This window comes from Hydra vulgaris, chromosome 12 (genome assembly GCF_038396675.1).
Source record: "Hydra vulgaris chromosome 12, alternate assembly HydraT2T_AEP".
Lineage (NCBI taxonomy): Eukaryota > Metazoa > Cnidaria > Hydrozoa > Anthoathecata > Hydridae > Hydra > Hydra vulgaris.
In genome coordinates this window covers 6,531,405-6,547,500 of record NC_088931.1, presented here as the reverse complement: position 1 = coordinate 6,547,500, position 16,096 = coordinate 6,531,405, and the positions used below count along the sequence as shown (strand labels likewise).

The following is a 16,096-nucleotide window of genomic DNA, read 5'->3' as shown; positions in this document are numbered from 1 at the left end:
CGTATTTTCATTCCCAGCCAGAGCTCTGTCAGGCTACGCTAACCACACAGCCGCTCCTAACTCAGAAATCTCCACTGCCAACTAGACGTCCTAGACCAATAACTAAAGCAAAAATAAAACCGATACAACCCGACGCTTCTACAGTCTCACCTAGCCATCTAAGTTACTGGGCAAACAACCCATGTTCACTCAACAATGAAAAACGCCAAGAGCTCTTTGCTAGACTATCAGCTCTACATATATTCAGCCGGCCACACGTCATATTTTTTGCGGAAACTTGGTGCACAGATTTATCAGACGTTACCGTACCCGGCTACCAACCACATCGCAAAGACAGAGACAAGAGAGGCGGTGGAGTTGCAATTTACACAAGAGACGATATCATAGTCAGCAAAGTTAGTTCTACTCAGCTCAACTCAACATCAATTGAGCAAATCTGGCGAAAAATAAAACTTGGTCAAGAATCATTTCTCCTCGGCTGCTTATATCGTCCACACGACGAAAATGATCAAGTTCTTACTCAGTGTATCACATCAATCACTACCGCTCAACAGATACTGCCTAATAAAAACTGCTCTACAATGCTACTGTATGGCGACTTCAATTTTAGCCATACTTATGAGTCTATCGAAGTTAACGGCGGAATTGCAACTGTTGCTCACGTGAGAGGTGAGCGTCAAGGCGACATCAGGTTCCAAAAGTGCCTTGATGAATGTCACTTAACTCAGCTTATCACATTCCCAACCTACCGTTGTAGTCGACACGTCGAGCCTACTAGCACACTCGATCTTATTATAACAAATGAGCCAGACCGTGTAATCTTCATTAAACAAGGCGATTCTCTTGGTGACACTCCAATGGGCCAAGCACACTGCTTCATCGAAGGTCAATTTGCTGTTGCATGCCTCAACAACTTGCCTACTTTGCCGCTAAAACCTCGACTCATTTGGAGTTGAGCAAACTACGCAGCAATATCAGCACATATTGCAGCTGTTGAATGGGAAACAGTATTCACTGGACTGAATGCAAACGATGAGTACCAACTTCTAGCAAACGTGTATAATAAAGCCACTAACCTACACATTCCATCAACTACCACTCCCTTTACAGAAAAACAGGAGCAATGGGTAACAACAGAACTTATTGAGGCAGTCAAAGCTAAACGCACCTCTTGGGCCAAATACATTAATGCAGGTCGAGATACGCACAAATTTCTCAAAATATCGCATCGCACTGCCTGCAAAAAAGTTAAAAAAATGGTCAAAGCTGGTAGGCAAAAGAACGAAGAGCTACTCGTCAGGGATTCCGAAAGCAACCCTAAACGCTTATATGCATATGTAAGAAGCAAGCAGAGCGTCAGTAACAACATTACATCGCTTGAAACAGTCAATAGCAACATCACAACCGATACCGGCGATATAAGCGCATCGTTAAATAACTATTTTCAATCGGTCTTTGTTTTAGAGCCCGAAGGTTCAATGCCAGGCTTTGAAAGTCGTACTGAAGCAGTTTGTGTCATCGATCTAGCAAGTTTCTCTATCAATATAGTACAAAAATGCCTAAACAACCTTGATGAAAGAAAATCAACCGGCTACGATAAATTACATCCAAGGGTCCTTAGTAAATGTTCAGCTACCTTTGTCAAGCCTCTTTCGCTTATCTATAAGTGCTCGTTTGCAACTGGTGTAGTTCCTGAATTATGGAAAAAATCGAATGTAACACCTATTTTCAAGAAGGGGAGTAGGCTTAAAGCATCCAACTACCGGCTAGTCTCGCTCACTTCCACACCTTGCAAAAATATGGAAAGTATTCTACAAAAAAGAATAATGGAACACTGCGTTGCTTATGGTCTAATTTCTCCAGCATGGCTTTGTTTATCGTAAGGGATGTGTATCAAACCTTTTAGAAACTCGGGATATCATGACGGAAGCAACTCACTGCAGACACGCAGTAGACGTCATTTACACAGACTTTGCAAAGGCGTTTGAAAAAGTACCACATAAACGCCTTCTTCATAAACTGAGAGCGTACGGTATTCAAGGCGCTCTTCTTGACTGGATCGCAGCTTGGCTAAGCAATCGATGTCAACGAGTGGTTATAAACGGCATTACTTCTGAATGGAAAGCAGTCACTAGTGGAGTGCCTTAAGGCTCGGTCTTGGGCCCATTGCTATTCGTAATCGTTGTGAACGACCTGCCGGACAGTATTACTCATCATATAAAACTGTTTGCCGACGACAGCAAAATAATAGGGATAATTAAAAAGAGTCCGACAACATCACTCTCCAAGATGACGTTGACAGAGCAGTGAAATGGTCACATATTTGGCTCTTGCATTTCAACGTTGAGAAATGCAAAGTAATGCATGTTGGGCGCGGATGTAACAAGTTAACGTACAAATACTCAATGTCAAACGTCGACGGCACCCGTCGTCCTCTCGAAGAAACCGCAGTCAAAAGAGACCTTGGTGTGATGGTCTCGAATGACCTTAACGTTAGACCGCAAATAGAGTCAGCCGCATCAGTAGCAAATAGAGTGCTAGGGCGAATCAAAAAAACATTTCGCAGTCACAGTTTTTAATTATGGCGCACTCTGTATCTCACTTACATTCGCCCCCATCTTGAGTTTGCTGTAAAAGCCTGGTCACCGCATTTAAAATCAGACATTGCCATTCTCGAGAAAGTCCAACATTGCGCAACAAAAACAATATCGACTATTAAACACATGACCTATGAAGATCGACTCCAACGGCTCGGTTTAACAACTCTTGAAGAACGCCGCAAAAGAGCAGATCTTATCGAGCAATTCAAAATCACTCGTAAACTCGAGCTTGTTAGTTTTGTCGTTCCGCAAAAAATTTCAAAAAGTAAAGATAAGTATATTCTAAGAGGCCATAACCATAAACTAGAACGTCAGATGGTAAAAAACTGCGAGGAGCGGTATAACTTTTTTTCAAATAGAATTGTCGCCCCATGGAATGCGCTTTCGCAAGAAGCAGTGAACGCTCAATCCATCAACGATTTCAAAAACAACATAAGAAAGTAACTTTATAGATACAATTGCTGCTTTGTCTGTAGCTTCTGTATCTCCATGTTCGTCAGCATAGGGGGGCCTGGTGTATCACCTCTTCATCAAATTATAAATAGATTATTATATTTGTATTTGATCACTGAATAATAATAATAAGAAAAAAATATAGGCTAAACCAAAACTCTTCTAATAAAAATATTTTTAACTCCTATAAACGCGTTTATGAAGATGCCCTTAAAAAAAGTGGCTTTCAAAATTTCGAGCTAAAATTTGAAAAAAAATATACATGTGTGTGTGTGTATATATATATATATATATATATATATATATATATATATATATATATATATATATATATATATATATATATATATATATATATATATATATATATATATATATATATATATATATATATATATATATATATATATATATATATATATATATATATATATATATATATATATATATATATATGTATGTATATATATATATATATATATATATATATATATATATATATATATATATATATATATATGTACGTATGTATATATGTATATATATTTAAACAACTTTAAAGTGTATTCTACAAAATAGAGTGCTCAATGTTCTTAAAAGAACAGAGCAATTATAAATTAGTAGAAAATCAATTAACATTAAAAAAAAATTTTTGTAAAGTGATTTTCTACTAATTTATATGTATATATATATATATATATATATATATGTATATATATATATATATATATATATATATATATATATATATATATATATATATATATAAATATATATATATTTATATATAACAAAATATACATATATATTTTGAAAAAATTTAAAAAAAGTTTTTATCAAGGTTTTAATGTTTACGATGTTATTAATTTTTTGCATGATTACAGGGTGACCAGAAAGTTCTGGCACTCATTTTTATTAGTTTATTAGACTTAAGAAAATGTATTATTTGTCAATATTTTTGTTTCCATTTCATTGCTATGTCAATTCTTAATCGTATTCAGACATTTTTTTTATTCAAATCTATTTTATTTTTAGTATGTAAGTCACAAAAGACCATTGAGTTTTTATAGAGCATTTGTTCTTTAGTGGATGCACTAAAGAGATAGCAAAAAGACTTAAAATTCCTCGAAGAACTGTCTATAACAATTTGAAACGTTTAAAGGAGACAGGCAGCGCCCAAGACAAGCCTAGAAGTGGAAGACCACCGACGTCAAGTCGCAAAATTATTATCAAAAAAGTGCGTTATAGAATTCGTCAAAATCCAAGGAGGTCGATGAGAAAAATGGCAAATGATTTGCAAATAGGTTGTGAATCCCTGAGAAAAATATGTAAGGATAAGCTAAAACTTATCCCATACAAGATCCAAAAAGCTCATCTTCTCACAGACAATATGAAGAAAGTAAGAATAGAAAGATGCAAGCTTTTGCTCAAACGTTTTTCTTCGGCGCGCCACTCAGGAATTGTTTTCACTGATGAATGTTTATTCAATGTTGAAGCTTTCTTAAACCATCAAAATGATCGGATATTGTCCAGAAGTATCAGTGATGCAAACATGATGGGTAGAATCGCTTTTTGTTCAGGACATCCGCAATCTGTTATGGTTTTTGGAGGGATAACTTCGGATGGCAAAACTCCGTTGGTTTTTGTGGATTCTGGAGTTAAAATTAACAGTCAAAACTATTTTAATGATGTTCTTATAAAAGAAATACTTCCATCAAGATTCCATAGTCCCAATCACACTTTGGTACAAAGCCCTGAACATTTCAACAGGATTCAGCTCCTGTCCACAAGACAAAATCCCTCATAGGAATTTGGACTCTTTGCGCCAAGCACTTCAGAAGGAATGGAATAATCTATCTTCAGAATACCTGCGCGCCGCAGTCAATGATTTCCCCAAAAGACTTAGGGCCTGTATCAAAGCTTAAGGCGGTTATTTCGAAATCTAATGTTGTAATGTAATTGTTAGTTGTTAGAATAAAGTTTATTTTTAATCTTATTCGCCTTTTTTAAATTTAGTCGTTTTTATGGCAATTTTACTATGTGCCAGAACTTTCTGGTCACCCTGTATATGAAAATTGTAACATTGTTTAATCAGCGAAATAAAAGTTTTAATAATAATAAATTACTGTTTGTTGTTCTTTAGTAAGAAACATGAAATTATTAGATTAAAATTCCAAGAGAATTTTTATTTATAAAATTGCAGTGTGTTTAATTATAACAATATGAATATAATTCTACATCTCCTTAGCCTACGTTGTAAACTAGTAAAAAAAAGTAAGAAAAAAAGAAACAAAAAAACATAAAACTAGTTTTCAACTATAAAAATAGTTATCCCTTTCTCTTAAAATGCAAAAAAATTGTTTCAAATTTTGTAGCAAATGTAATCAAGTACTAAAACAAACAAACTTGTATTAGATTTTACAGTATTGTAATTTATATATTTTTGGAGTAAAATACGTAAAGAACTGTTATTATCAGATTTGCTAATTTATGGAGAACGAATCATATAACACAATAAATATATACGATTATTAAAAGTCTCTAACACAGGGTGCATAGGAACATGCTCTAAGACCTTGCAACGCATCCCTATAAAAATTTTTTTTTGCTTATCATTAGAAGACTCTTATTCCAAAAATGTAAAAAACAACTTTTTTCACCGGGGATCTGGGGGAAATCGTGTAGTTTAGGCGAGAGCCTAGTTATTTTGTTGTTCAAGATGGGTATCTAAGAGCAATGTGGCATCCTCGAATTTCTAGTATGTTGATACTGGTATCAAATGAGGATGACTTGCAAAAAGTTTAGGTGGTTGAACTTAACCCTGTTCCGACCCCTGTTTGCCCCTTTCCCAGAACGAAATCTCCTAAGATCATAAAAATTGTTTCAAGTTTTATCATGAATTAGATCAAAATTTATCGACAGATTTCAAATTTAATCAAGTTTTCTCTTTTTGTTTAAGATTTATGACCGTAAGAAGTTTAAAGTTCCGCTTATTTACCCCTGAAATAACTTTAAATGGTGGTAACGTTTAAACGAGAAATTTCTTTTTGATAGAATTTAACATCTGTTGATGAACTTCGATCTAGTTTAATATAACACAAACCAAATTTTTTCAAAAGTTCTTTAAGATGGGGTTAGTTAGGGGATATAAGATCATACACAAAGCAACTTTTTGTCTCTGAGGTTAAGAAACCTTTCTTTTCTTTGGATAAATTAAACAATAAATTGAATATAAATTCAACTAAAACTACATACCAGATAAGACTTTGATGCTTAAAAATTTTTTTTTTAATTTACTTAAGAATTTAACGCCAATTTTTTAAATAATTTTGTTATGACTTCTAATTAATCGCAATATGATTCAAGTTGCACACTTTCTTAGGAGTGAAGCAAGTAAAGTAACGTCCTCAGTTCTAAGTCATATTAAACTGACTGAGAACAACAAGCTGATTAGAAAATTATTCAATGGTTATAAATTCTCATTTGGAGTAAATGAAAACAAAGAGGTAAGTAATTTATTACCTATTTTTTTAGATAACTAGAATACAATGTATCATTCATTTTGAATTTTTATGCTTGTATAGTTGGTAGAAAAAGATACTTCTATGGTGTGTTGCAATGACGTTGAAGAGCTTGTTACAATGGTGCTTCATCACAGACATCAAGAAAAAAATGATATTGATATCAAATTAGTAGTAGATGGAGAGCAGGGATTCCTTAAAGTTATTCTATCAATCACCCTATCTACCCATCTCTATCAAGTTATTCTGTCAATCATTCAAAAACCAGAATTAAGAAATAATAAAATCCCAAATAAATTGAGAAAGGATATGCGTTCAAAGATTTAAGTGTACACAAAACTATTATACTGGCCATTTTGTCTTGATTGAACAAAAAATACCATAATCTGCAAACAATTAAGGATAAATTGATCAATTCAAAATTATTTCAGGGGGTAAATAAGCGGAATTTTAAACTTCTTATGGTCATAAATTTGAAATGAAAGGAGATTTTTTGATGAAATATGAAGTCTGTCAATAAATTTTATTCTTATTCATGATAGAACATAAAACAATTTTTTATGATCTTAGGAGATGTAGTTCAAGGAAAGGGGCAAATAGGGGTCGGAACGGGGTTGGGTAAACTCTAATTACCTAAACTTTTTGCAAGTTATCCTGATTTGATACTAGTATCAACATACTAGAAATATGCCACATGGCCCTTGGATACCTATCTTGAACAACAAAATTACTGGACACTCGCCTAAAATACGCAATTTCCCCTCAGGTCCTCGGTGAAAAAAAACAACCGTTTTTTACATTTTTGGAAAAAGAAACTCTTTTGATGATTAAAAAAAAAAATTTCTTGGGAAGTGTTGCAAGGTCTTTTTTAACTTTTCTTAGTGACTTTTTTGTTTAAACGACTTACTTGATGATAGCTTTATCGTGTAATAGGCAAAAAAATTTTGGGAAAAAATCCCTTATGTATTAGATATGTACCATGTGTTGCATTTTAGTTGGCACTAGCTGTAAAATTGTCGACCGCGTCTTATGGACTACTAGAACAATTTGTTTATTTTATCTTAAAACTATTATTTACAATATTAATAAAATACACAATATTTATAATATAAATAATACATTTTAATGATCATAAACATTTTAATGATCATTCTATTATACATGTCCCTTATGAATTTTTAATACCAATACATATCTTACAAGCTTCCGACTGCATCTACAAATTATAATCTTCTGCACGACAACTATACTGCATTGTAACTCTAATAACTAATAACAATTGTAATAGCCCATGACTTTATTAATAAAAAGTAATCAATAAGACCATACAATGTGTATTCACTGATCAGTGCTATGTTGCCAAGTGCTGTCTGTGTATATTCATTGTTTTTTGTCAAGCTTATATGATGTAACAAATTTTATTACCAGTAGGACCCGAATCGCATATTAAATGCCATTTCAACTGCATTTTGTGGTACACCATCTTGATAACAAAGAAATATCTCCTCGTCATTATCTTTTCCTCTTTTAACCAAGCGCCTGAAAAGTAAAAGTGTATAAAAATTTTAAACGTTTAAAAATGTTAAAAAAATACAACCATCAAGTGCAAAGCCATTTTTCAAGTAATAATAGTAAATGTCAAAAGTAGCCATCATGAATTTTCTCCTATAAGAAAAACAAGATTGTAAAAAACATACCCAACTACCCAAAAAACCATATTCGGCGAGTCCTTTTTCATCGCTGCTCCTTTCGTTGACAAAACATTAAACATTACACCCTTTTCAATTACCTGCTAATTCAATGCATAAATAAATTCTTTTAAAACCTTTTTTAAATTTATATTAGACCAAAAAAAACTTTTTCTAGGGTAATTTACTTAATTAATACAATGATTCAGAATAAGTGAGAGTTTTTTGTACTTGGTTTATAAGTTTTCATATGGACATGATTTTAACAAATTATGAACATTTGACAATGTCAGAAAAAGTTATCGGCACAGTATTATCTGCAATACGCAAAATCCATAAAATAGTTTCATTTTTACTTTCATAAAAAAAGTTTGAGATATAAAGAGTTAAATTTTTCAATAAAAAACCGACCAGAATAAAGTGTTTTAAAATCTTTCAATTTAATTTAATGTTAAGAGCACAAACCTCGTAATTGAAGAGGAGTTGTTAAAATCCTATATTAAATTCAACATTTTTTTTCAATGTTCAAGCTTCAAATATTAAATTACTAACCTAAAAGGAACTTTCAAACAGAAAAATGACCAAAATAAAATTGTTCTATGTTTACATTAGACAACATAAACAAGTTTTTTTTTTTTTAAAAAACTGAAAAAAAAAAAAACTTATATTGTCTAATGTCTACTTTTAACAAATCCTTATAAATAAAATTTTGAATAAACTAAAATTTCCTTCTTTTAGTGTCTGTTCCTATAACCTGATAAACTTGCACAAATTGATTTTCTCTTGATAAATTTGCATAAATAAAATAAATTTGCATAAATAAAATAAATTTGCATAAATTGATGCTCTCTTTAAAACTCAAACCTCTTGAAAATATTTTTATAGAGAAAATTTTTTTTTTTCAATGTAATGTAATTCAACGTAATTCAGAATATGTATAAATGAAGAAATATTTTTTAAATTAACAGTAATAACTTTAGTATTAATTAGTAATAATAAGTTATAATTAAAAGCATAGTAATGCAGTGAATAAAAAAATTCTCACTCACGGCCCTTTCAACAAAGCATTTATGAATTTCTTCACTACAAAGCAGAAATAGACGTAAAACATCTGTAAAAAGTGTATCTAATGGATCACAAATGTTTGATGAAATAAAAACTGCAGACTTGCGCTTAAATGTAATATGGTAAAACAAATTAATGGCTTGAAATGCTAGCCTAAACATAAAATAAGAAACTTAAAAATATTAAATTAAAACTTTAAAATTTTTATTTAAAAGATAATCTAGCAAAATTACAAACTTAAACCAACTTAGTTGATCCATGTGATATAGCAGATCCATGAGAGATATAAGATACATCACTAAATGATCCAAGACTCTTTGAATGGCTCATATGGGAAGTGTTGTTGCCATACTGTTCATCTTCTGAATTTCTTCTATGTAAGTTGTTCTCAAAAAGATTTGTGGTCTCTGATAAGTTTAATGGTTTTCCAACAGATGGAAAAGATGTTTGGTTTAGTCTAAAAATGTATTTATATTTAAATAAAATGTCAAAATTAAAATTAAAAAGCAAGTTTGTACGTTTAATCATGGGGAGAGGTAGAGGGAAAATATTTTACTACTACTCGAAAACCAATAAGAAATTTACCCTACTCAACTATTGTCATACAAACCTGCAGGATTCAAGTTGGCAGTAAAAAAAAAATTTTTAAAAACAGTTAAATGAGCATTTAAACTTTTTTTGCCAACTACTTTTTTTAATTAAAAAAAAAATGCTACCTTGATTAGAATTGCCCCTGGGTCTTATAGTAGTAAAAAAAAACAACAACAAAAAAAAGAAGTGACAAGATGAATGCTCATTTAAACAGCCAGCATGGTATATTTTTGTATAAAAAACACAACTTTTACAAAAAATACAGAGTATTTATAACATTGATTAACTAAAAAACTATTTGAGTCACCAGCCATACTTTATTTGAGTCACCAGTCACACTTTGAATTAGTCAAAGGAAAAACATATTTATGTTCAATGAAAAAAAGTAGCAAAAAATGTACAAATAAAAAAGTGCTAATTTAATCAAGCTTGAAGTTACAACATCAGAAAATAAGTGAAAAGTTTGTCAAGGTCATTAATGTAGATAAAAAATATCATGATGCCTAGGATGGATTTTTTTAAATATATATAACATTTTTGATCCAATTAACCAGAGTTTTTAGAGATGAAGTACTTGAATACTAGAGTAAACTATATAAAGTTTTATTTATGCTGTAAAAAAATTTAATTTATTTTTGATTTCATTTCTTTGCTCAAAAAATAACTATTTTAGGTTGAAGGTATTTCTACAAATATAATTTATATATAGAACTTGATAACTTCAAGTTTACATGTGGTAGTGGTGTAGTGATAGAGCGCTTGCCTTGAAGCGAAAAGTTCTAAGTTTGATTACTGCACTCAACCTGTTTCTCTGCGCATCAGCCATCTTTTATTTTATACCTTTCCTAAAATTATATAATTAGTTAAATTACATAACTAATACAATTAGTTAAATAATTAACAAAAAATAGTTATTAAAATTGTTATTTTAATAACTTGTAAACTAAACGTGTATTTAAACCAAAATGTTGTAATGTGTTTTTATTTAATTTAAATGATAAATTACAGCAACTCAAAAAATATTACAAATTTTATTCTAACAAAATCAATTGCTACAATTGTAAAATGATACTTCTTAACTGTGTTTAAAAAGACTTAATAGCTAAGAAAACAACTTAGGAGACGCCCATCACAACATCATAACTATTTAGTAATAAACCCTGTACAAGTCGTCACAAAACCACTAACCCCTCCTCTTCCCCTATCTTCCTTAGTGCAAAGCTTAATTTATGGACAATCCCTTATATGACTTAAAAATATAACTTTTAAACTTTATTTATCAGCAAAACCATATATTTTAGTAAACAATATCATTTAGAAAATGCATTAGAAAAATGTTTTTTTTTACTTTTGCATCAATTTGAAGGGTGTAAATATTTTTGAAGGGTGTAAACATTTGTGGGGTTTTGAAGGGTGTAAATATTTGTGCCTAAACTAGGATTGCCATGGTTCCGGTGTTTACATAGGAGAGCGAAGGGCTAAACTAATTAAAATTAAAATGTTAATTGCGTGCTCCTATGGAAAACCTTGACAATGACAATCCTAGCCTAAGCATAAATTGGCATCTAGCTATCAGTGTACACCAAAGGTTTTGTACATCGCATATGCTGTGAATCGCCTCTTATATTCTTCAAAACCAATGTATGCTATAGACGATATATGCCATAAACAAATTTTTGAATGATTCCATGTAATTCAATGTGCTTTTGCTTTTACTGACTTAAAGTTATGTAACAGTTGGCTAAACAAATTTAAATTAATAAACTTATAGAAGTTAATAAGGGTTCGTTAGGAAACGTTTATATGTTGATTAAAAAAATCCCGGAGTCTCTGAGTCCTAACAATTTTTATGACAAGCAGGACTCTAGGTAAAAACAGAGACTCCGGACTTTGACTTCGTATCCCTGATTGAAGTACTATTTTGTTTAAACTTTTGATTAAACCAATTTTAATAGTTGGTAGAATAAAAAATTTAAATTGGATAAATATTCAATGACTTCACTCTTAATTTTCTATGTGTTGGTATATTTTATAATATACCAACTAATAGAAAATAATATAAAATAAATATAGACCCAGATTACCCAACTAAAAAGAATTCAAAGTGATGCTCCTTAGACACTTGTATAATGATATTCAATTTTAAAAATGTTCAATTGCAAAGATAGTTTTCTTCAGAAAAGAGATTGTTTTGCAATATTTTTTGCTTAAAGTCAAAAGTAGCCACAAAAAAAAAAAAAGAAAAAAAAGATTTAAATTACCTGACCTTATCTTTTTAGAAAACTCTTTTTTAAATTTAAAATTATTTACTTAAATCCTACTTTCACTACCTGAGCTCACAGAAACTTTCTAGATTCATTGTTTCCAAAATGTAAGACAAAATTGAAGAGGTTGCATCAACATAATAAGGATGTGGTCCTGGATTACCATTTGGTCTAAAATAAACAAAATTCAACAGCATTCTGACATTATATAAAAACATAAATTTGAAACTACTAAAAAAAACTTACAAAGATGCAATGGTACCAGCCTCAAGAAGAGTTACTAACATACTATGATCCTGTCAAAATCAATAACAGTTTTATAAATAAAGAAGAGTTACTAACATACTATGACCTTGTCAAAATCAATACAATTTTCTAAATAATGAAGAGTTACTAATATATTATGACCCTGTCAAAATCAATAAAGAATGAGATGATATGAGAAATAAAATATATCATAACTTGAAATATAAAGAATGCAATGACATAAACTAAAACTAAAAAAAGATGCACAAAACCATAAGTATTGAAAAAGTGCATTATGGGAACTGCCTAACCCATGCAAAGCATGGAATTACAAAAGTTAAAATAACTAAACGATGATGTTGATGATGATGCTAATGACAACGATGATGGAGAATATGATGATGATGATGATGATGATGATGATGATAATGATGATGATGATGATGATGATGATGATGATGATGATGATGATGATGATGATGATGATGATGATGATGATGATGATGATGATGATGATGATAGGTTAGATGTACAAAAACAAAGGTACAAAAAGAATGATTAGATTTAAAATTAGATGTACAAAAATAATGATTAGATTAGTACAAAAACAAAAATTAAATGTACAAAAACAAAAAGTAGATGTTTAAAAAGAATTAGAGATTTCATAAACCAATAAGATAAATTTCATAAAATAATAAATCAATTTACAAAGATAAACAAAAATATTTTCACCTGACCAATAGCAAGAACAAACCATCTATAGCTACCATCTTTAAAATCTTTGGATATCAAAATCTAAAAAATGTTTTGACTTTATTTTTTATAACTTCATATTTATTATATACAGATAGTTTTCAATCTTGAATAAAAGAATATATTTAAAAAGAATTATTTAAGACTATTCTTAAAAACCATTTGTCTAAACTTACTTCTTTCCAAAAAACCATTTTGTTCACTCTTTCTTTGCTTAGCAGTAAAAACAAACCATAGTACTTACAAAGTAGAAGAATTTTTTTCAAATAAACTGAATTCAAATGATTGCATATTAAATTGTCCTAACATTTAAATAAAAAAATAAAATTGTGAAAAAAGTAAATGTATAAATGAATAATTAAAAGAAAAATCATTAAAAATAATATTTGTAATAAATACTACGATTATTGTTGAAAATTCTTATTGTTATCAAATACAACCTATGAATTTATAAAATATATACACCCTATGTATGTATAACATAACTAATGTTATACATACACCCAAATACAATTTACTCAATACATCAAATATTGAATAAATATTGAATAAATATTGAATAAATATTGAATAAATATTGAATAAATGGGTTTTCAGAGAAAAAAAAGTGAAAAAGAGACTTTTATTTAGGAGATTATATTTTAATAAAAAGAGACAAAGCTTATAAGATATCAAAAACAATAGTGTGTTAAAAAGTTCAACACAGGTTATTTTTATATTTTTCACTTTAGAAGGTTCAACACAGGTTATTTTTATAATTTTCACTGTAGAAGGTGCAACACAGACTATTTTTATATTTTTCAGGTTCAACACAGAATATTATGGTTATCCAAAAGTGCATTCATAGAAAATACACTTCTATTTTTTTTCAAAGTTATTTAAATGTTACAATATTTTGTTTAAACTTTATTAATGACTTGTGTTGATATTATTTAAGTTTATTTCCTTGCTCAAGATTCATATATTGTTAAAGATAATGTCTTTTAATAAATTATCATAATAAAACAAAACTTGTTCTCTTAAAATGATTTAAATAATGCTGAAAACTTTTTTAATAATGAACTGAAAATGAACTAAACATGAATTGAACGCTGGCAGCGTTCAAACCATGTTTAATTCATGTTTTTCAGCATTCAATTCAAGTAAAAAGTTTTTTAATACCTATGAATCATTTAATACATTTATACAATTTAAACGAGAAAAAAAAAAGTTCCAACCTGATATTGTTTGTGTATTATTAGGATACTGAATTGAATGGTAAAAACATTTATTTTTTTAACATTTTTTTGTATCTTGCACAAATAGTGATTGCTTAAATATCATATCACAAGATGTTTGCTTAGTGATTAATAATTTTCATATATAAACAACAACTTATATTGTATATTTATTACATTAAGTTTAACTAACTTTAATATACACAACCAGGCCTCGGTGGGAGTAAATAAGTGCAAGAGCAGAGAAAAGCTTTCCTAAAACAAACATAGTGAGCCATGCGAGCTGCTCCTCTAAATAGCTTCTTACAAGAGCTTTTGGTTTTTGCATGAGCGATCTATTTATTCATTAAAAAAATTGCTTATTAAATAAGAACTTTAGTTTTTATACTTGCTACAAGCATATGTTTGTAACGTTAATGTTAAAAGAATATATACATAAAAAGCGTCATTTATTGCGCCATGAAAAAATTCTTTAGACGAGCATTGTCTTTAAGTTTTCACACTTAGTTATCCAATTATTTATTAAAAACACTACTTATTGGATAAAAAAATTTGACTAATTTGAAAAATTTGAGCTATAAAATTGTTTTATATTTTCTTATTGTAATGGAATGCAGGCATTTGAAGAACTATTACAACAATTAAAAATTCCACAATAAATAATATATTAAGTAATTAATATATAAAATATATAATTCATACATAAAATATTAATTTTTAAGCAATAATTTAGAGTATATCAATTTTATTTTTTGTCAGTTAACTAATTTTATATTTTATCAATATAATTTAGAGTATAATTATTTTATATTTATCAAATAGTCCAATCTAATTAAAAATATTTGCATTAAAATCAACGCTCTTTTTTAAATTCTCTTTTTTTTTTGGAACAACCTTACCTTTTAAAAAGCATTGCAGCTTAAACAAATTAATGCCAAAATAAATTTAATTATGTAATGAGGTAAGATATTTTTGTAAATACACCAACACTAAATTAGAAGAACAGTGAAAATGATAGCCTTTCATAATAATAACATTAAGTTTTTTTTTTTTTTTTTTTTAAATTATTGCTTTCAACAAGTTTGCAAGCAACCCTTAATTAGTGTTGGAAGTTACTGGAAGAGAAAAGATGAAGTATGTAGAGCAAGATAATGATTGACAGACAACTTAAAGGATTGCAAATTATATGAATCAGGAAAGCAAGATGAAGGAAGCAAATTCCAAAGAACTGATGTTCGAGGAAAAAAACTAAATGAATAAGAGTTTTTGGAGCACTTAGGAGCAATTGCAGAAAAAGGATGAGACTTATTTAAATGACGAGTAACACGAGAATGAATTTTAGTAGATGGCACGAGAGACGCTAGCTCTTTAGAGCAGTGCCCATTATAGTATTTGAAGAAAAGAGAAAGAGAAGCACCATTACGACGATGTGATAATGGTTGGAGGTTGGCTGCCAGAGCAGATCCAACTATGTTTACAATGCGTTTTTACACCTTGTCTAAAAGAGAAAGGGCATCATTAGAAGATTCGCCCCAGATATGGCAGCAGTATTACATACAAGGCCGGATTTGAGATTTATAGAGATAGAGATTAGAATCCGAAGCAAGAAAGTGACGAGCTTGATAAAGAGATGCAACCTTAGCAGATGCTAATTTTGCAACTGATTTGATATATGGTTTCCAAGAAAGATCGGAAGTA

General features: G+C 29.8%; 2 protein-coding genes across 10 annotated transcripts in view; one reads left to right on the top strand and one right to left on the bottom strand.

Moving 5' to 3' along the window:
• Window positions 1-1,256: 1,256 nt before the first annotated feature.
• Window positions 1,257-1,883, top strand: LOC136087912 (uncharacterized). Its single transcript, XM_065811536.1, has one exon. It carries the CDS (start codon window positions 1,257-1,259, stop codon window positions 1,881-1,883), a length of 627 nt encoding a protein of 208 aa, XP_065667608.1.
• Window positions 1,884-7,957: 6,074 nt separating this feature from the next.
• The window catches only part of LOC100201235 (protein inturned), a 52,922-nt gene continuing 44,783 nt past the window's right edge, over window positions 7,958-16,096 (bottom strand). For 2 of the 9 annotated variants that reach the window (XR_010642089.1, XR_010642094.1), the window contains exons 11-18: window positions 13,358-13,483; window positions 13,161-13,223; window positions 12,429-12,478; window positions 12,249-12,353; window positions 9,575-9,784; window positions 9,308-9,480; window positions 8,272-8,363; window positions 7,958-8,113 (exon numbers count right to left, since the gene is read on the bottom strand). Coding sequence is in view for 2 of the 9 variants with exons in the window: in XM_065811369.1 (XP_065667441.1) it covers window positions 7,996-8,113; window positions 8,272-8,366; window positions 9,312-9,480; window positions 9,575-9,784; window positions 12,249-12,353; window positions 12,429-12,478; window positions 13,161-13,223; window positions 13,358-13,483 (936 nt within the window). In the remaining 7 variants the exon portion in view is untranslated. Of the gene's footprint in view, window positions 8,114-8,271; window positions 8,367-9,307; window positions 9,481-9,574; window positions 9,785-12,248; window positions 12,354-12,428; window positions 12,479-13,160; window positions 13,224-13,357; window positions 13,484-16,096 lie in introns of those variants that run through there. The other 7 variants (XR_010642088.1, XM_065811369.1, XM_065811370.1 and 4 more) reach the window with 7 other exon arrangements.